This window comes from Topomyia yanbarensis, chromosome 2 (genome assembly GCF_030247195.1).
Source record: "Topomyia yanbarensis strain Yona2022 chromosome 2, ASM3024719v1, whole genome shotgun sequence".
NCBI lineage: Eukaryota > Metazoa > Arthropoda > Insecta > Diptera > Culicidae > Topomyia > Topomyia yanbarensis.
In genome coordinates, this window is record NC_080671.1 from 338,703,350 (window position 1) to 338,725,100 (window position 21,751).

The 21,751-nt window shown below is 37.7% G+C and overlaps 3 protein-coding genes across 4 annotated transcripts in view; all 3 read left to right on the forward strand.

Moving 5' to 3' along the window:
- The first annotated feature begins 9,714 nt into the window (after nt 1–9,714).
- Nucleotides 9,715–11,398, forward strand: LOC131684042 (mortality factor 4-like protein 1). Its single transcript, XM_058966553.1, has 3 exons — nt 9,715–10,015; nt 10,078–10,195; nt 10,255–11,398. Exons 1-3 carry the CDS (start codon nt 9,988–9,990, stop codon nt 11,255–11,257), a joined length of 1,149 nt encoding a protein of 382 aa, XP_058822536.1. The 5' UTR covers nt 9,715–9,987; the 3' UTR covers nt 11,258–11,398.
- Nucleotides 11,399–12,398: 1,000 nt separating this feature from the next.
- Nucleotides 12,399–21,751, forward strand: part of LOC131684043 (centrosome-associated zinc finger protein CP190) — a 41,622-nt gene continuing 32,269 nt past the window's right edge. The window contains exon 1 of one of the 2 annotated variants that reach the window (XM_058966555.1): nt 12,399–12,798. The gene's annotated coding sequence lies outside the window, so the exon portion shown is untranslated. The remainder of the gene's footprint in view (nt 12,799–21,751) is intronic. The other variant, XM_058966556.1, reaches the window with a different exon arrangement.
- Nucleotides 15,280–20,689, forward strand: LOC131680626 (uncharacterized). Its single transcript, XM_058961340.1, has 5 exons — nt 15,280–17,344; nt 17,465–17,964; nt 18,093–18,875; nt 19,138–19,507; nt 20,060–20,689. The coding sequence occupies exons 1-5, from the start codon at nt 15,950–15,952 to the stop codon at nt 20,687–20,689; spliced, it is 3,678 nt and encodes a 1,225-aa protein (XP_058817323.1). The 5' UTR covers nt 15,280–15,949.

Here is a 21,751-nt window from a genome sequence, read left to right on the forward strand (position 1 = left end):
TACTAAGTTTGAAAAACTTATAACCATTCCGGAATGGTAAAATATTCCCTAAGTCAGGCTATGGCACCATAATTTTTAGTTCTAAAGCAATCTTCCACGAGAGATTACTGCTTTACTCACCACCAGCACCACCTTATGCATGTTATCCAAATCCTCGAAATACTCCACCGTAGCTGGATCGCCGGCGTACAGGTGAGCTACAGCGGAAACAGCATGGCAGCATTGTGCTATAACGGCACCTTTTGGCCAGGTTTTTGCAATCTCACCATTCACCACCACATACTGAACTAACTGGGCCATTGTTTCTACTGAATATTTTTTACTATTCAATTAATTGGACACAATCCAACAAAATAAATGATCATGACTTTAAAAGCCAGCCGGTTAGAAAACTAGATTGTTTATTTACAACAGAGATGCCAGGTACTTTTTTCAAATGTCTGCAATAAAAATTTTAAAAGTCTATGAAGAACAAAAATGTCAGGAAAGCTAGTGTAATCAAAGGCCTCTACATTCAAAAATCTGTAAATATCTGCAACAAAACTAAAAAATCTGCAAATATCTGCAACCAAACTAAAAAATCTGCAAATATCTGCGTCATCGAAGAAATCTGCAGCTTAAATTAAAAATCTGCGAATTTGCAGACTTGTCTGCAAATCTGGCATCTCTGATTTACAAAAAATATGCGGGTGTCACTCACGGTGTACAATAAAAGGTGTCCACATTTATCGTTTTCTATCTCTGCGATGATTTTGTAATACGACGTAACCCCAGAGTGTATGTAAGGAGAGTGAAGACAACTGTCATGATTATCCGTCAGTGATATTCCAAACGAACAAACGACCTGTCAAAATATATGAATTTGACTCGTTTGGAATGACACTGACAAATAATAATTGTTCCAAATTTGACAGTGTCGTCACTCTCCTTATATGCACTCAGCGTAACCCGAATAGAATTTTACAGTAGCATGTACCCTACAAACAATCATAAAACAATAAATATAATAGTTATTACTGTTTCAACATAGTTCGCTGCAGAGTTCTTGAAGTGGATTTACAATAAAATTTCATGTGACATCCAATTTTACTGTTCAGCAAAAAACTGATACAGTAAATTCACATTAAATTTCACTGTTTTCGAGAAAAACAATGTATGGAGAAAAATCAATTTTTTTAATGTTATGATACATAACCACCCCCTTTTTTTATTGTAAAAGTCGATTTTACATTGAAATTTACTGTAAAAACGTTAAAGTTTATTGTTTTTGTATTGCAGCATAACACTAGAATTTACCGTAAATATTATTGTAAAATTACTGTACTGTCAGAGTGCACAATATGGTTTTGTTATCGTACATTTCTAGATGCCTTTACCACAGATAACAGACGTTTAGACTTGATTTGAAATGTGCGTTACCCGCTACTGAAATTCTGAATAAATTAGAAAAAGAGATTATAAGTACTAGAGGTCGCATGTTGCTTCTAACACTGAAAATTTATCATCTCGCTCTCACATATGCTAGGCACATTAGTTTGACACCTATTGCCCCGGGTACACACATGTCACAGCTACATTCGACTTTTACCAGATTTGAAATATGCAATGTCACTTAGTCCGGTCTAACTTAACAGCGACCAAATGTTTGTATGTGGCGCAGTGATCGATGCAATGCAGTTGGAGCGTAGCTGTCAAAGACTTATAGCAAACAGTTGCGTAGATCGTAATAGTGAAACTCTGATTTCCAACGCTTAACAATTTGAAAATTGTAGCCTAAATTTGTGTTATCTGCGCAATTTCCATATATTTATCAATATTTGGTTTATTGACAATATTTCTGCTCTTGTTGGGTTCGCTTAAGGGGAGGTTCTCGTTCAAATAACCAAAAAATTAGAAAAAATTGTGATTTTTTTTGTGGGCCAATGAAAAAACATGGAAAGAAACAGTTTTGGTATTCAAAAAGCTCATATTTTCGTCTTGGTTTACAATTTTTTTTCAAGACGAAAAAACGAAATGGCGTTCTGTCTAAGGTTGGGTGCGCGTGGAATTCCAAAACTGCATACTGCTTGCTGCCTCAGGAATGATATGAAATACAAAAAAATAATAAAGGGTTTTAAAGTAAACTAAATTTATTGAAGAAATTTCTTAAGAATGGGTAAAATTTGAAATTTGACGTTATGATGCGATCTCAAACTTTTAGATCGGTTTTTAGCCCTTTTTTGCACTTTAAGGCTTCACTAAAAATAATAAATACAACGAATTTATAGATTTTATAGGTCAATGAAAAAGGTCTTCTCTCGAAAGGTCAAAAGATGAAGTCTTTTTATTGAACAGTTTTCAAATGAATTGAAAAATCATGTTTTGAGATAAACGCGAATTAAATTTTGCGAACACCTTCGATACATTATTCGTGGCAGAATGTCAATAATTCGTTGCAATTACATGGAACTATGGGTTTTGGACATTACGAATCTAAATTCAGTTTTTTGAAATTCAAAATGGCCGATCCAATATAACGAATCCTCATTGAAAATAAGTGATATTTCAGCCAAATCGAGAAAAAACGAATCTGAGTTAATATGTATCAATCAGGGCAGGAAATATTCGAACCGAACCTATGTTCGAATACTTTCAAAGCGCGAAGCTTTGCGTTACTGGTTCGTATTCACAAGCTTCGCATCACAATCGCTTACCATCGTAATTGCGGGCATTTGGGCGATACTTTTGCATGCTCTTCGGCTAGGACAAATAAAGCTTCTTGTTCAATTCATTGATGTTCGGAAAGATATGTAAAAGTTTTTGCGTAGTTTTCGACAAACACGAGCTAAGCTCTTGGTTCGTGTGATCGATATTTTTGAAACAGTTATACGGAGCTTCGAAACGATGTTCGCGAACACAGAAAAAAGATTACCTCGAAGTATTTCAGAATGACGAACACCGAAAGATTATATCAATTTAGCATCGCGAGGGCCATCGCTAACATGTTCGCCGGACGATATTAGTTTTCTTTATTCAAATACCTACCTACTAGTTATGCAAAAAAAGTATATTCTAGACAGAGGCCTTGTATTAAGGGTGGAATAGGTGAAAAATAATTGTGACAATGTGTAGCTTATGGATGCTGGGGTTAACTGAAAAGTGACGTAACAAGTTTATTTAAGATACCCTACTGATATATTACCAGTAGGGATAAAATCAAGATTTTGTGACAGGGCGGGGATAAATTTTCAAATGAAATAAATTAGGGCTAGAAAATGAAGTTAAACACAATGTACACAACGTATTGAGTGGGTCGCTTATCTTAGTCATGTTCCTATAGTCACCTACCAGTTATGTCAGTTTCTTGAGGATAAAGATATCGATATCCATTCAAAGGAAAAAAACGATTATCAGTTAAATAAATAACGTCATGATGTGTATGATGAATCCTAGAAATAAATAGGGAATGTCAATAAACTCGACCATTCCCGATTCATATTAGGCAGTTCTGGTCGTTTTGTAAATCTTGTTTTCGACTAACAGTAAAATTTTGATTCAGAAGTATGTTTTAGAAGGGCGCATGTTTTTTCGTGCATTTATTTAAAAAAACGCTTTGAATCCATCTACCAGTGTGATGAGACATTTTTATAACTGTTTTCGAATATTATATCGGTTGAGAACTTTTAGAACATGATATTTCGAGAAATTTTGAAAGTGAAATTAAATCAGTTGTAAAGTTATAAAAAAAACCTTTTAAAATGAACGGACAATTGAATTATTACTAATACTTTATGAATACATTATCTAAGTTCTTCATTCAATGCAATATGTATGCAAAAAGTTAAAAACTGGATTTCCCTTGAGAACTGGGCCAAAAAATCGAAAAAAATGTGTTGGCGATCCGAGAACTAGAACAGAAATTGTAACCCTTGGACCTCTGAAGTGCATGCGTACAAAATGCTATAGTCTAATGTTTGTTTTCATTCATTTCAATTAATAATTTTCAGTTGAGCAATTCTGTCGCAAACTGCATTGTGGAGCGAAGGTCATAACTTCCTAAATTTAAGTGTTCCTATTAATTTAGTACACTTTCTTTAACATAAACTACTCTAACGAATGAACGAATGGGAGTAGGTTCGATAAATTTTGAAAGAAGCCGTTAAATCAACCACTTAAGGAATTACACCACCGTAAAATTAAAAAAAAATAATCGAAATTGATCTTGTTTGATTTTATTATTCCATAGCAACATTTGAATAGGGCTAATAAGATTTGTGAACAAACTTTTGTTTTGCCGATTTCTCTTAATTTGTTATCATTTCGACACAGAAAACATTTGAAACCGATTCTACCAAGGGCAAAGATGTTGATTCATGTGTATTTTTCATAAAATTCAACTCTGTAGCGGAAAATGAGCGAAATAAGTTTGTTTACAAAAGTCTCATTAGCCCTTTTGCAGAATTACTATTGTATTGATCTAAAATATGGGTCTTCAAAATAATATATCAAAATATGGAATGCGACAAAAAGCGAATAATAATGGAAAGACAGTATTCGAAAAAGTTCGAGTTTAGAACGACTTTCATTCTACTTGGAGTTATTTATTTCGCTTCTCATTTTCCGAGATTTCCCTATAAAGCATTTCGGCTATAACTGATTCAAAAAAAATACAGGGGGCCCTAAAGATTTCTTTCTTTTATTTTTTATTAGTAAAAGTCAAATAAGGGAAGATTACATCATGGAGAAGATAAACCAAATTTTGTCCTTTTCAGAATTGTTTTTGGATTTCCAACAACAAAAAAATCACTAGAACATTGTTTGTAAGTTTTTTGCGTTTCTCCATCAGTAATTAGTTAACAAATACAATACAAACAAGTTGGAATATCCTTCTCATTATTTATCACAAAACACATGTACAGGAGTCAGGAAATAAAAGTGGAACATGTAATAAGTTTGACACTTCATTTATTAAGTGAACAGATTCTGTCGAAAATGTTTGAAAATAAATATTTTGTCTCTTGTGATTAGGTAATCAACCAATAAACTTATAAAACAATATTATAAAAATCATTTGGAAGCTTTCCTCTTGGTTTGGTACAGGTGCCTGGAATGCAACATTATAATTCAATTAATGACAATAATAATGGATTCAAGTATGTAGGTACTAGGTTAATAAATTCATTTGGTAAAATTAAAAATAACGTTTAACACACAAATCATCGCATATTATTGAGTGAATATGACTAGCCGATTTAGGAATGTTGCGCAAGAACGTTAGAAACCGCAACAAGTTGAAAACAAAGGCCAATGGACTACGCCTAACTACCCCTCAGTGGATGCAAATAACTGAAGTTCGCCGTCTAACTGAACTCAGACGTCAGCAGTGAGATTCCATCCGAAAATTGTTCTTTTTAGGAAGAATTTGTTTTAGATAGGTAGATTATTAAGAGAGGGGTAATGGTTTTAGCGTTAAAAAACACTATTTGCGATTTTTTTAGAAATTTGGGCGAAGCGAATTGATCAAAACTTTTGTACATTATAATGTATCATTTCATTCAAAAGAGTCATTTCACCAACAAACATTTTTTCACGCTGAAACCCTTACCCCCTTAAACATACTTTATACATCTTCACCTAAACTCCTTGGCAGGGAAAATATACTCCGATTGAAGAAGAAAAGACGAGTTTGCAATCAAAGTAGCTAGTAAACAAAATTGTATTCCGAAAAAAAGAATTTGAATTTCACTACCACTACGCTCATTCAAACTCGTGGCTCATAAATTGGTAAGGTATCCTAAATTATAATCTTAAAATAATCCATTTTATTTATACTCAAAATAAGATTTACAGTTTAAGATTTTAAGACAGATAGTCACGTAGCGAACATGTTCGCGGTGGCCTCATGATGCTGATGCTTGAAGCGATATAAAACTTCGATGTTCGCGATTCTCAAATAAACGAGGCATTCGCTTTATATGTGTTCACCGAATATCGCTTCGAAACTCTGTGGAAATGTTCCAAAAACGCAAAAACCACGAGCCAAGAGCTTACCTCGTGTTCGACGATGTGTGCTTCTAAGGTTAATGTGAACTTTTTCGAACATTGTAAAGAGCGAACTAGATACGAAGCTCGCTTCGTCCGAGCAGAGATAAGTTTTACCCCTAAATGTTCGCAGCGATTATGTCAAACTCATCGATTGCATGTGGTATGCTTGAGAAGGTGCTTCGTGAAGCTTCGAACAGCAATCAATTCATTTTTCGAAATTTTCCTGCCCTGGTATCAATATAAAAAATGGTATTTCATCGCCTCTTCTCTGGTTGAGTCACATCCGAGTTTCATTGTATTCGAAATCTATGCCAAACGTTTCTAAAAGCCTTTCTATTCCCGTTAAAAAAAGAAAAGGTAATGAATTATCTCGTGATGAAAACAAAATACTTAGCACTCCAAAAACCGGTTGAGGTTATGTATCGTGATGGATTCAAACCTAATTCGTTTGACTTGACTTTGCATCTGTGGTTGTACAAAATGAGCTGTCAGAAATCCTAAAAACTTTCAGTAAACGAAAGCGACTATTAACCTTTATATTTCCATTATAAAAGAAATGATACCGATTTATTTCGTAGAGAAAAAATATTGCACTGCAAAAACCGGTTGAGGTTAAATATTTCGTGACGAAAACAAACCAAGCTCCTTTGGTTTGATTTTAGAACTGTGATTGTAAATAAGCTGACAGAAACCCACTGAGAAGTCAAAAAAAAATGTTTCTAAATCGTTCAACACGTGTCCAACGATGGACTTTGTTGAACGGTTAGTTGGACGTCGTCCAACCATTACAAATACAACATATTCGTATTTGGTCCAACGAATGCACTTCATGGGACGATTTTGAAACCAACCGTTCTTAGAGGAAATGTTAATGGACTAATGCAGGTGCATTTGTGTTAGTGTGAGAATGTTAAAGGGGGTGGCATTTTTGCAAATATTGACGCATGGGGCGTTTTGGGCCAATTTTACTTTTAGTGGAAATTCCGGACAAATTCTTATTCGTCAATTACAAATGTTGGTAGTGAACAAAAAAGAAAAACTTTCTCTTTTATTAGTTGCACTTCAAACAGATTTTAGACAGTTGGCTTGTACTTCGTAATCATACATTGATAAAAATCTGAACATAAATTTTATTTGATTAAAACCACTTAAAATCCATTTGAAGAATAAATGTCAATGTTATCTATGTTCTTCTACGTGTTAAGTGTATAAACTATGTATGCACACACATAAGTTATATGCTAGGGACAGATCACTGTAAGAATGTATAACAAATTTCCATCAAATTAGAAAAAAAATGCATTTGATTTCCGTTTTTGCATCAACTTTGCACTCCCTCGCAGAAAAGATTGTTTAACAATCGTCCTACGCTAATCTACTTTGTTCGATGTTTTGTTCAATTATGTAGGGCTGTTTTTGTAGGGTTTTGACGTCTTACACGCAACGCAAAATACATTGCACGCAACGCAAAATGCATTACGAATTTCTATTTTAATGGAAAGAAATGCATTTAATTTCGCTGATTTTTAAAAATGCATCGCAAGTGATCTGCCCCTAGGTTATATGTGCATATATTGTTATAGAATAAGGTTTTATGTGCCTTCTTGTGAATGCACACATTAGCTTTATGTGCCAGCAAATAGTGTCTATATGCCACCGCTAATTGCAGAAATTTGTGTGTAAAATTAATAGACATACGTTTACATTTTTATCGCTGTATGTTTGTTGAGAAGTATAAAACTTGGCTCAAAATTGACAAATGCTTTCACCTTTCCTTCTCTCATTTTTGTAAATGTTAAAACATCGCACAGTGTCTGCGTGTAGAAAATCGATGAAGTTGACAAAGTTTTGATTTCAAACAGGTCTGTTCCTCCATCGGTAGAAAAAAAAAAGCTCAAGTTCTTGTCAACCAAATTTAACCGAGTTTTTTACAACTTCAAAACAAAACAAAATTTGTTTGGAAGCTGTAGCGGCAGTTTTATATATTTATATAAAATCAAGAGTGCTGATTCAAATGGTCCTTAGTGACAACTGTAAACAAACTGAGTTATTTGCAGCACTGCATGTGATTACAACATAGCTAACGAATACCGAAAACCAGGATTCATTATACCCAGTATTTATCAAAATAACAAGCATTATATAAAAAGTCGCTAAGTTTTCATGATAATATTTTGAAATTTTGCACTTGAGACCTTTTAAATTGAAAGGACCTATGCGCGAAATACTTCGAAACCCCTGCAACTGTTCATAGGCGCAATGCGAAAACGACGCAAGATTCATTTCATTCTATGTTTTTCCCACTGCACATAGGTACCTAGTAAAAACGTCCTAAGCATCAAAATAAAAAAAATATTTTCTTCTGTTCATGCGACTTATTTTCGAAGTTCAATTTAGAAAGGATAATAAATTAAATCAAGAGTACTTATTCAAAAGGTCCTAAGTAACATTGAGCTCGAACTGAGAAAAACGAGGCTGAAGTTTCATGGTCCAAAAACAAATCCCTATTAGAGAACAAATATGCGTTTTGATGGAACAATTATGCCAATATAGTCTAAGGACTATGATCTTTAGGTAAATAATACTAAAAACATGAAATGTTTAGTGCTAATGTAGTTTGTAAGCGCTTTAGAATGATGCGTCCTTTTGAAAATTATAGGACCTTTCACATAGGTCTTTTTTCGGGCCCAAGAATCATACGACGCTGCACATAAGACTTTTTTCAGCAATGGTAGCTCTTACGACGAATATTGATTTTCTTCAAAGTTTTCGACAAAATGAGCACCGGAACACGAATGTTCTTCTTTACTATGGTAAATAGTTGCACTGGATTTAAAAAAGTATTGCAGAAAAAAAATTACGGGAAACTGTAGTTTATATTAACAAACCATTAGCTGGAAGTGGTTAAAACCAACGAATGGCATGTTACTTTAGAATAAATAAGCTTTCCAATTATCATTTAATTTATTATCCTTTCTAAATTGAACTTCGAAAATAAGTCGCATGAACAGAAGAAAATATTTTTTTTATTTTGATGCTTAGGACGTTTTTACTAGGTACCTATGTGCAGTGGGAAAAACATAGAATGAAATGAATCTTGCGTCGTTTTCGCATTGCGCCTATGAACAGTTGCAGGGGTTTCGAAGTATTTCGCGCATAGGTCCTTTCAATTTAAAAGGTCTCAAGTGCAAAATTTCAAAATATTATCATGAAAACTTAGCGACTTTTTATATAATGCTTGTTATTTTGATAAATACTGGGTATAATGAATCCTGGTTTTCGGTATTCGTTAGCTATGTTGTAATCACATGCAGTGCTGCAAATAACTCAGTTTGTTTACAGTTGTCACTAAGGACCATTTGAATCAGCACTCTTGAAATGATAATTGGAAAGCTTATTTATTCTAAAGTAACATGCCATTCGTTGGTTTTAACCACTTCCAGCTAATGGTTTGTTAATATAAACTACAGTTTCCCGTAATTTTTTTTCTGCAATACTTTTTTAAATCCAGTGCAACTATTTACCATAGTAAAGAAGAACATTCGTGTTCCGGTGCTCATTTTGTCGAAAACTTTGAAGAAAATCAATATTCGTCGTAAGAGCTACCATTGCTGAAAAAAGTCTTATGTGCAGCGTCGTATGATTCTTGGGCCCGAAAAAAGACCTATGTGAAAGGTCCTATAATTTTCAAAAGGACGCATCATTCTAAAGCGCTTACAAACTACATTAGCACTAAACATTTCATGTTTTTAGTATTATTTACCTAAAGATCATAGTCCTTAGACTATATTGGCATAATTGTTCCATCAAAACGCATATTTGTTCTCTAATAGGGATTTGTTTTTGGACCATGAAACTTCAGCCTCGTTTTTCTCAGTTCGAGCTCAATGTTACTTAGGACCTTTTGAATAAGTACTCTTGAAATAATAGTGAAGGAATATTTTCACAGTTTTCACTAAAAACATGCCGCCTAAGCTGAAATTTACCGAAGGTAATTATTTTTGTTTTCTACTAGCGGTGATGTAATGTAGTAATTTGAAATTTGGTTTGTAGGTGAGAAAGTTCTCTGCTTCCACGGACCACTTATCTACGAGGCAAAACTGCTCAAAAGTATGGTAATGAAAGATAAGCAGGTCAAATATTTTATACATTACGCTGGATGGAACAAAAAGTATGTATGGGCGTTCAATTACCAAAGATTGCTATTCACCTACCTGTTTTTCTTTGTAGCTGGGACGAATGGGTGCCGGAAAACCGTGTACTCAAGTACAACGAGGCAAATGTTCAGCGACAGCGGGAAGTGACCAAACTGCATTCGTCGCTTGCAGCAAAAAATAAAAAGGCAAATGCGAAAGCTAAAAAAGCTGATACGAGTGCTGGATCCAGCAAAGACGGCGATTCGCGCGCCTCGACGCCTTCCAAAGAGGTAGTTAAGGAGAAAGAACCAGCTCCGATAATCTCCGGAACTGTCACGCCAATTGCACCCAGTCCCAGCACTACCACTGCTACTCCAACCAGTCGCAGCCGTTCATCGGCCAAGATTGCGGCTACAGTACCAGTTCCGTTACCCAAGGAAAAATCCGAGGAAAAAGATACTCCAGTAGAAAAACGTAAATCGGAAGATGCCCCGGAATCGTCAGCTTCCGTAAAAAAGAAGCGTGGTCGAAGTGACACTACGTCATCAAACGTTGAATCCGAGGATCAGTTTCTATCCAAGGTCGAAGTTAAAATTAAAATCCCAGACGAGTTGAAACCATGGCTGGTCGATGATTGGGATGCGATTTCTCGACAGAACAAGCTGGTGGAACTCCCAGCCAAGACTACCGTTCAAGAAATTGTTGAAAACTACGTTCAGTATAAAAAGTCGAGCAAAGCTTCCACGGCTACAAAGGAGAATGCTGTTCAAGATATCGCCAACGGTATAATCGAGTATTTCAACGTGATGCTCGGATCACAATTGCTATACAAATTCGAACGACCGCAGTATGCGGAAATGATACAGACCCATCCGGGTGTACCGATGGCGAAGATCTACGGCTCCTTCCATTTGTTGCGGCTGTTTGTGAAACTGGGATCGATGTTGGCTTTTACCGCACTGGATGAAAAATCTATTCAAACGCTGATTGGACACATTATGGATTTTCTCAAGTATCTGGTGAAGAATAGCAGCACACTGTTCAACATGCAGCAGTACGTAAATACTAGCCCGGAGTATCACCGGAAGGCGCAATGATTCACGCTTCATCGCTACAAGATGAACCACTTTTTTGACTCGATCTGATGAGGAGGATTTGAGCTATTCAAATTATTCAACATTAACCGTAAATGTCCAATGTTATTTTTGGAAAGGAAAAATATATTTGGGTACCAATTATTTCTTGTAAAGTATTATTCTCAATTGATCGAGAAACCAATATAATCCGATAAAAGCATATAATTAAAAAAAAACTATTTCATGAAACTAGAACTTTATTTTATTTTCACAAAAAAAATCTCAAAACTCATTCTTGAAGAATGTGCGATTCGTTATTAAATATCGAGTAGTTTTTCAAATTGCTGATTTTGGTTACAAATTACTAGTTTTAGTAAATTAAATTAAATAAGGTTGAACGGAGAATGGTGCAAAAAACGAAAAAAGCAGTTCTAGACCATCATTTTCAGTACAAGATCTTCATAAAAACCAATGAGCAGTACTGTAACAATATTCTACATACGCTAATTGATTTTCATGAAGATATAACACACGGCGTGGAAAATCTCCTTTTTCGTTTTAGAATAGTTCTCCGTTTCTTCTAACCTTAACCTAGCAAGTAGAATGTATAGCATGTTGAACTGGCATCTTTAAAAAATGTGCAAGTTCTCAAGTGGCTTTGTTGCTTTCGATTACCTGTTCAATATATGATTTAATAGAAAATTTTTGTTGATGATTGAGCAATACGAACTAAAAAATATAAAAAAATCGATCTAATTTGTTCATCAAACCCAAAATAATGAAAAAGCAACAATAAAGTAAAAGTAAATCACATGGCGAAAAGGAAAAGACAAAAACAACTAAGTAATAATAATAAATCATATCAGTTTGTTCTCGTATTAGCATTGCATGACATCATGCTCGTTCTGTTCCAGATCTTGGCAATTTTTTTGGCTTGACGCTCGCCAGTCTATTGCTATATGAGAGCCTATAATAATAATCTGTAAGTCACAGCTCTATTCATCGATTTCAAACCATCGAAAAACAAACGTCCTTCTTTACCGACCGCAATGAAATCGTTTTGTCGAAGCTTTTCATCGACTGATGCGGCATCATTTACTGGCAACGCTCGGAAAGCACCGACCCTGGATGTGCTTTTTTCTCCTCAAGTCTGTAACAAATCGAAAGAAGCTCAGCTTGTAAAGATGGAGCTAAATTTTACGAGAAATTTTTCAACATAAAAAAGTGCTGATAGAGGTGAAAATTCTTGCAAAAGTTCTGCCAAGCTCGAAACCTAGTGTCAGTGAATACCGTTCAAGTGAAGTAAGGTGAAACTATTAAGTAGAAAGGATAATTTCATCCTGGAATAGAACCATATTTTGCGGTGAAGTGAGCGTTTTTGTTTGGTGAAGCTTTGCTATTCGGTGAAAATAATTCAGTGACGTCACTGTGTGAGAATTACAGTTGCTCTATAGGTGTGTGTGCGTAGAGAGTAAAATACGGTCTGACAATCAAATTGTACACATCTTTTTTTGACGAGTGATACAATTCTGGAGCCATAAATGTAATCAATTTTTACATTAGTAAGTATAAAATCACGACATCGTTAATTTTTTTTGTGTATAAGAGCTTTGCAGTAGTATGTCCACTGTCGTGAAATGCGATTGGAACAATCTCACTTGCTAGGTAGATACTGTACTGTATTCCAAGCAGAAATCTTCGCGATTAGGTGCGGGTTACAATCGGCCCTTTAACAGAGCTTGTCCGGCAAAGTTATAAATAAAGTAGTGCTCTGATAGTCTGGCTACAATTAAGCACAGAGAACAGATGTCCATCTTCAGCATTCAACTTGTGTAAAATCTCTAACGGTTTCGAAGGTAGTTTGGATATCTAAACCAGGTGCGCTACTGTCGTCATGTTTTTTTGTGGCTGAGTGCGACAGAATTGACAGCGGTTATTCCTCTACCCAGTCAAACTAGTCCGGAATCGATTCGGACTTCCAGCATGAATTCCAGCTCAAATGCGTCAACCGATAGAGTCGGAATCGGTTGTTTTCTTTGAGCTAGATTCCATGCAGAATCCATCCAGGATTTCGAACCGGTTCCGGAATCGATTTGACGGATGGTTGGGATAGGTTGGTGTGGCGGCGCTAGTGTTTTTAGTATATTAATTCAAATGTTTACACACGTTTTTTACATATTTTTGTTCGATCATGGATGTCTGTTCTCTGTGAATTAAGCTTAGCTTATGTGGTTTTTGTTTGAAGCGAGACAGTCAGTTTCTAACCCTAACTGCTGTCAAAATATATGAACTGACAGCGGTTGGGGTTAGAACCTGACTCAGTTTCGGGTTAAAGCGTAATCGCCATTAGACAAATCACGGTCCAAGCTAGTGCTCGCGTGCCAAACACATAGGGTGATGAGCCTATTTTGGCACCATTAGGGAGAGGGTCGCACTATTTTTTGAACAACTTTAAAAGAAGCCATATTATCTATAACCTTTCTCAGAATAAAGTATCGGTGTACTGTTTGTTAAACATCTATATAATGCTTATTTAGCAGAATTGCCTCAATTTTCAGCATAAATGAAAATAAATGTTCCATTCTGTGAATCTATTCCCACCTCAACGATCCAATTATCGCCTCATGGGTGTGCCAATTTCCACCTCATCGAAAAACAATCTAGTTGAAACGCAATGCCTCATATTCCATTTGCGTCGATTCTAACGTATCCAGATCATGGACGCCAACGTGTGATTTGTAAAACGAATCATTCTGCTTTTTTCAGCCGATCAAAACAAACGTAAACATCACGCACATCAATGAAACTCATCAGCTGTTAGTAGAAGAGCGCCCAGAATTGCGCACGCAGAAAAAAACCATTCGAAGGTTAGCAACTGGAATGACAAGTTGCACATCATTGCTTTCTCCCGATCCGAATTGTATGTGCAGATGAAAATAAAATATCTGCAATCAACAATTAGTTGAATAACTTGAAGTAATTGATTACTTATACCTGAAATTGCATTACATTATATTTACAAGTTCATGTTTTGGTTTGGCCGCACTGGTGATTCTTTTCTGTATGATGGATACAAAAAGTTGGTTTTGATTGTGGTAGTGTATCAGCAAAACATGCCAATAATAGGAACCCCCGTATTTAGTTTTATCCTATTATAACACTAGGCCTATTCTAGTGTTTGACGAGTGATTTTAAAGTGAAATTATCGTAAAAAGGTTCTCCAGCTAAAATAAAGGTATGTATCAGTGCAATATTTAGTATATTTGTGCTGGAACAACGAGATATGAGGCGGTAAATGCTGGCTCGTAAAAGTTTATTTTGCTAAGCGCCGTTGCATCCAGTTTCGGTTCACTACGTGAGTGAGGCGGATTAGTAGATATTTCAATAAGGTGATTTTGTTTTAATTAAAAGTTGGATTTAGAGGATAGTTCTAAATACATATGTGCACAACAAATAAAGAATAAAACTTGAGCTTATTTTTTCTCACCTGTTTTAGCCAAATCGATAGTGTTATTATCTCATATGCTTGGTTCGAAACCAAGGGGTACGAAATAGGGTCACAATAGGCTCTACTGCCATAATAGGCACATCACCCTACCAAAGAACTAAGCATTTTCAACACTACGTTGTCTGGGTGCCAGGACACTCCGGTATTACTGTAAATGAATGGCCTGATGACGCAATTTTTGGAGAAATCGTGTCACCAAATAGACGTTTCTAGAACAAACGTACCCGTTGATTTCGAAAAATCTTATTTTTCGAAGCTCCACTGCAACATGCTGCCCATGGCTTTAACTGGCCGCTGCAAACTCAATTATCACATGTGTGTGGGTTCGAAAGAGCTCTTATTTCTCAGTGTATATCGTATCGTACATTCAGCTGGTGACCCTGTGAACTGACACTCATCGTGAGCGCTACGGTTGGCATCACTGCGACAAGTTGATTCAGGTAGGAAGCGTGTCCTCTTCTCTTTCAATCACCGACCGGCGTAGAGGTAAGAAGTGCAGCGACATTACTCTGGGTGATTCTCTTTCGGTTGATATTCGGCCATTCACAATGGCGATCCTTTGCCAGGTGTTGCAAAATAGTTTACCGCAACACAAAATCAGAACCTGTGCCTCATTATAAAAAAAACAATATCGGTTACGAAAGAGAATCACCCAGAAGAAAAAAAAAAAAGAAAAAAAAGTTGTCCAATAGAAACCACAACCAATCATTTCGCAAAAAAAAAAAAAAAAGATGGCGGATGCCACGTTTTCGTGCGGATCCTAAAATTAAAATGATTTGGAAAGCGGATTGATAGAATCGCGCATAGCAGAGCGGACCAGGAAGGTCGCGCAGATACAAAGAAATGCAAAGCTATATTGAATAAGCGGACCGGCAAGGTCGCGCACTTAAGAGGGCGAGCCAGATAGCCGCACTAGGAAGAAGCGGATATGTGTCGCGCATTAAAAAAAGCGGATCACGAAGATCGCGCAAAGGAAAAAGGATCATGGCGGATCGACAAGATCGCGCATATTAAATAAATTAATAATGAATGCACAGGCTATATCTGGCACAGAGCCAAACAAAATTACGAAATTGTTTTATATATTTTACCAGTCCTTACAATACAGAATCATTTATGAAAAATAACTAAGATGTTTGTAATGATTATTATTACAGATAACGATATACTAACAGTAAGCATACAGAGCTAACAGAGTTGGTAGAATGGCGAACGATGGAAAATATGTCCGATTGGCCGGTATTTCGGCCTGTGTAGACGATAACTCGATCGCGGAAGAAGTAGTAGACCAACCCAGCAATGAGGTGACGCTTCCAGTTACTTCGAACGCTTCCAGCAGTGGCAGTACCAGTGGTAGCCATTCCGATAGTGAGTGCGATGGTTCCGACATCGATGTCGGCGACGTTGAAGATATCCCAGACCCGAATAATATAACATCCAGTTCTTACGACAATCCATCGAACTCTACGTCAAACGTTCGTTTGATTCCTGAAGCCGACTCAATAAAACATCTGAGTCATGATGCAGTGCAACACGCAAGCAATACCGAACGGATCGAACGGATGGAACAAATGATTTCGGGTATAAACGAAGCTTTGAGTCGTTTCCAACCCAACCCCAGACCAACGACGAACGATAATGCCGACAACAGTTGGAATAATGTAAGCTCGTGCGCAAACGTCAGCGGAAGTAACTCCTCCAGTATCCGCTGGGACCACATAAAACCGTTCCCGACTGGCATTGCCGCCAACAAAATGTGGGAGGAGTGGAATCGATACATCGAGAACTTCGAAATAGCCGCTTCTCTTAGCAACGTAAGTGACCCTGCTAAAAGAACACAGTTGTTATTCCTCTCTATGGGTAACGAGCTGCAGGAAATTATTAAAGCCGCTAAGCTTCGTCCAAGTTTGACTAACCCGGAGTGTTATAAGACTTTCGTCACAAACATCAAAAATTATTTTCGCTCGATGACCGATACCGCAGCCGAGCACGAGGCTTTTTCAAGGATGAAGCAAGAAAACGGGGAAGCAGCAGTCACTTTCCACGCGCGGTTAATGTGTAAAGTACGTTCGTGCAACTATAGCGTAGACGACGAAGATCGATTTGTACGAGCGCAATTGCTAAGTGGATTAAGAAACCGGGAACTGGTTAAGCAAGCACGAACCTACGGTTACGAAACGAACTTTATCGTACAGTCAGCAACGAGGGATGAGGCATTCGAAGCCGAAACACGTCAACAGGAAGGCCCAAACATATTCGAAGTCAGAAGGGGAAATCTATATTCATCATACGACCGAAGCAATCGCAAGCGCCCGAATGCGAGTAACCGTATCGACGAGCCACCAATCAAGCGACAACAAAGTCACGAATTAAATCAACGGTATCGAGTACAGCGCCCCCGATGTACGCGGTGCTACCTGCTCAGCCACCGCAACGGGCAATGTCCAGCGTTAAGCCGTAATTGCAACCGATGCGGCAAGCGCGGACATTTTGTAGCAGCCTGCCGACAGAAGCAAGTAAATTCCATGCAGAATGAGCGAAACGACAAACCCATTGAAAGGTCCACATTCTCAGGTGAAGATACGTACGAAAACAAGCAGGTAATGAATGATTAATCCATGATTAAAATAATTAAAAATAGATATTAAACAAAATGAAACGGATGTAGGTTATATTTTTCTTCTTACCTCAATCATAATACCCATTCTCATTTCCCATAGGAAGCCAATGCTCTCTCCTTAGAGGATGTATTGGTTAACTGTTCGGTGGGGTCGTCCAGTCCCATACGCTTTTTAATCGATTCTGGTGCAGATGTAAATGTTATTGGTGGGAGAGATTGGGAGCATTTGGAACGAGAGTCCGAATTAGGCATAGCAACGCTCGAAATGATAAGTGGTAAATCGAGTAGTAGACTGCATGCTTATGGAACACGTGAACCAATGACCATCGATTGCACCTTCAAAGCAAGCATTATAGCATCGTCAAGCTTATCAGAATCCACGAATTTTGCAGTATTTCACGTCGTTACCAGGGGGGCAAGATCTCTCCTTGGACGGTCTACGGCCAGCGACATGGGGTTGCTACACATTAAAAAGGATATTAACCACTGCGAAGATGACGGAATTTTTCCGATAATGCCAGGGGTGAAGGTGAAGTTCAGTGTTAACAAAGATGTTCCACCAACTAAAAGCGCTTATTATAATGTACCAGCTGCATACCGGTGAGTTTGAAAACCCATTCATACTGCGTTTTTAAAAGAAAAAAATAAAAATCACGTTATCGCGTTTAAGTCAAATAGTTTAATAGATTTTTTTTTTCTCCCTTGAAACCACGACCTGTTCATTATAGGGAAGCTGCACGACAGAGATTACAGGAAATGGAAAGACGGGGTATAATAGAAAAGGCCACATCCGCTCCGAATTGGATTAGTGGTATGTCCGCAGTGGCCAAGGGCAACAACGATTTCAGGCTTGTAGTCAATATGCGTGCCCCTAACCGTGCCATCAATCGGGAATATTATAGACTCCCATTGCTCGACGAAATGAGGGTAAAACTTCACGGTGCTAGGTATTTTTCGAAACTTGACTTAAGTAATGCTTTCTATCACCTTGAGCTATCTGAAGAGTCCCGAGTTTTGACTACCTTTTTGGCCGAGGACGGCATGTATAGATTCACCCGTCTCATGTTCGGTGTAAATTGCGCGCCAGAGATCTTTCAGCGTGAGATGGTTCGGATCCTGAAAGATGTCGATAACATAATAGTATTCATCGACGACATTCTCATCTTCGCTGAAACGCTAGAAGCTTTACGAGCAACTGTTACCACGGTGTTGCAGATTCTGAAGGAAAACAATTTGACGTTAAATACTACTAAGTGCGAATTCGACCAAACTAGGATCAAGTTTTTGGGCCATGAACTTGATGCTGAAGGTTTCCACATAGACCACGAAAAGATCAAAAGCGTACGCACTTTTAGAGAGCCGACTACTCTGTCAGAGCTTCGCAGCTTTCTAGGACTGGCATCATTTCTCAGTCCATATCTTGAGAATTTTGCGAAGATCTCGAACCCCTTATGGGCCACGACTACATCAAAGACATGGTTATGGGGACCGGAACAAAAGGAAGCGTTTATGTTAATTAAGCAGCGAATCATAGACAGCACGCTTTCTTTGGGTTTTTTTTACCGAAAGTGATAAAACGATCCTATACACTGATGCCTCCCCAGTAGCTTTAGGTGCTGTGTTGGTACAAGAGAGTACAAAGCAAACGCGGAGGATTATAAGTTTTGCCTCCAAGTCCCTTACCCCTACAGAGAAGAGGTACCCACAAAATCAAAGAGAAGCCTTAGGCGCGGTATGGGCAGTGGAACATTTTTCATACTTCCTACTCGGTAGACACTTCACGCTTCGTACCGACGCCCAGGGGGTCACTTTTATTTTAAACCGGTCACGAGAAGAGTCGAAAAGAGCACTAACACGTGCCGATGGATGGGCACTGAGGTTGAGCCCGTATAACTACAACGTCGAATATATCCGTGGAATAGATAACATTGCGGATTCATCATCGCGACTCTACCTCGGGGAAGATGCGCCCTTTGACGAAGAAGCTAGTCCTTGGGAGATAGCAGTACTAGAAGCGAATGCTGTTGAATTCCTAACGGAAACTGACATCAAATGCGCTACCGAAGAGGATGAAACATTATTACAAGTAATCAGTGCACTTGAATCAGGCGTTTGGCCCAAAGACCTGCAGAAATATCATGCGGTAAAGAAAGATTTGACTGTCCAAAATGGAATTATCGTTAAGACTGGATGCGCCATAGTACCTAGAGCACTCCATGTTCGAGCTCTAGAAGTAGCACACGAGGGGCATCCATCGGTTGCGAAGATGAAAAGCATCATGCGGCAGCGTGTTTGGTGGCCCGGTATGCCTGGCGATATATCGAAATGGGTGGAATCTTGTAGAACATGCTGCATTAGCGGGAGACCAGAGAAGCCTACACCAATGGAGCGAATATTTGCTCCAAAGACGGCCTGGGAATCAATAGCATTAGATTTTAATGGTCCTTATGCAAAGTTTGGAGGTGTTTTAATCCTTGTTATAGTCGACTATAGATCGAGGTTCATCATGGCACGGCCTGTGAAATCTACGAAATTTGAATGTGTACAGAAAGTTCTTGATGGTGTATTCGAAAAGGAAGGATATCCAAAAACTATAAGGACAGACAATGGACCACCGTTCAGTAGCGCAGATTTTGCAGAATATTGTAAACATCGAGATATAAGGCTTTCCTTTTCGACCCCTCTTTTCCCGCAGCAGAACGGGTTAGCCGAAAGCTGTATGAAATTGGTAAATAAAGCTATGGCCACTGCAACTGCGAATAACACCAACTATATCGAGGAGCTACAAAGTGCAGTTAACGCACACAACGCTGCTGAACACAGCGTGACTAACATACCACCCGAGGAAGTAATGTATGGTCGTAAGATCAAGCGAGGGTTACCCTTACTTACCCATGATAAGTCCAGTTTTGATGAACACGAATTAGAACGCCGTGATCGTGAGATAAAGCTAGCAGGAAAGCTGCGAGAAGATGCAAGACGGGGCGCACAAAAGTGTAGAGTTAAACCGGGGGATGAAGTGGTGATTGAACGCCAAAACCGTTTGAAAGGCGATCATCGTTTCTCACCAACAAGATACACAGTAATTGAAGAACGAAATGGAAGTCTTGTCCTCAATGACGGTAGTGGCAAAATAGCAAAGCGACATGTCTCACAGACTAAAAAGATTGGCCCGTGGCGAAACATACAAAAGCAAAAGTCATCTGTGAGCACCGATATTTCGAACACTGATACTACACCTACAGCTTTTACAAAACGACCGAATCGTGACAGAAAAATACCTGTCTTCCTGAACGACTTCATCCGGACTGTAAAAGACGAGTAATACTTAAAAAAACTCAGGCGCTGCTCAAATCAAAAGGATAAGGCACTTGTGTACAACAAATTTCAAATAAAAATGTATAACCAAATTTGTTGACAGCCGCTTTGTCACTTTATTTACTTTATTCTCTTTCATTGGCGTTTTTTTGCACAGAACACACACACAGAGGGCGCGGCATGCATTGCGATATTAATTTGCATAGAAACTGTCGTATTGGTAGAAAATTTTAAGGGTTTATGCAATTCTAGTATTTTTTTTTGTAAATGTTAGCAATTGCTTATGAAAAAACTGAAAGGAAAGCATTTTCAAGATTAAGATTCAAGATGTACCTCGTAGAGCGTAAAGTTCCCTAAAAATGAGATCAAATTATCATTCAAAATAAATTTGACATGCCTTTATTGATTGATTAAATATGCCATATTCAAACAATTATTGTGCTTTTCACCGAAGATTAGCATGCGACGGAATCAATTCAAATTATATTTTTGTAACATTGCAGAATTGAAAAGGTTAAATCTTAAAAATGGCGGTTTCGCAATCTTGTCGCGATCTTGTCTTTTCGCTATTTTTGCTAATTTCCAGTGATAATCACAATACTAAGTCGATTATGAACATCACCCCAGAAGCACCGTTCACTCATTCGCGAAGTTTCCCAATATTTAATTCAAGTCTGACAACAACAAAAATACCATCATTGCTCCCAAATTAAATCTATCACTCTCCAAGTCCATTATTCGTCATTGGTTTGTGTGTTTTCAAATCAAATGATTCGACCACAGTTACGAAAAATATGTGCGGGGATGCCATATGTAAAGACATGTGAAATAACAAGTAGACATTCTTTACATTTTGAAGACACCCATTTAGTGTCTCAGGAAATCTGGTTGGTTTCTGGCAGAACTCTTACTCAAACGCAACAATGATGCCGAGATTTTGGTCCTTAAAGCCAAAGCCATTTTTTTTTAATCAGATGTGTAAAGACATCGAAAAAAATATATCTGGCTTCCCTGATGAATATCCTCTCTGCCTTGTGCCATTAGTATGTAGATGTCGCAGTAAGTAATA

What these genes read in the sequence shown, in the direction of transcription:
- LOC131680626 (XM_058961340.1), top strand. Translation starts at nt 15,950, where the DNA reads ATGGCGAACGATGGAAAATATGTCCGATTGGCCGGTATTTCGGCCTGT. An exon ending in ATACGTACGAAAACAAGCAG is followed by an intron (nt 17,345 to 17,464) that starts GTAATGAATGAT and finishes CATTTCCCATAG; the next exon opens with GAAGCCAATGCTCTCTCCTT. An exon ending in GAACAAAAGGAAGCGTTTAT is followed by an intron (nt 18,876 to 19,137) that starts GTTAATTAAGCA and finishes CCTACTCGGTAG; the next exon opens with ACACTTCACGCTTCGTACCG.
- LOC131684042 (XM_058966553.1), top strand. Translation starts at nt 9,988, where the DNA reads ATGCCGCCTAAGCTGAAATTTACCGAAG. An exon ending in TAAGCTGAAATTTACCGAAG is followed by an intron (nt 10,016 to 10,077) that starts GTAATTATTTTT and finishes TTTGGTTTGTAG; the next exon opens with GTGAGAAAGTTCTCTGCTTC. An exon ending in TACGCTGGATGGAACAAAAA is followed by an intron (nt 10,196 to 10,254) that starts GTATGTATGGGC and finishes TTTTCTTTGTAG; the next exon opens with CTGGGACGAATGGGTGCCGG.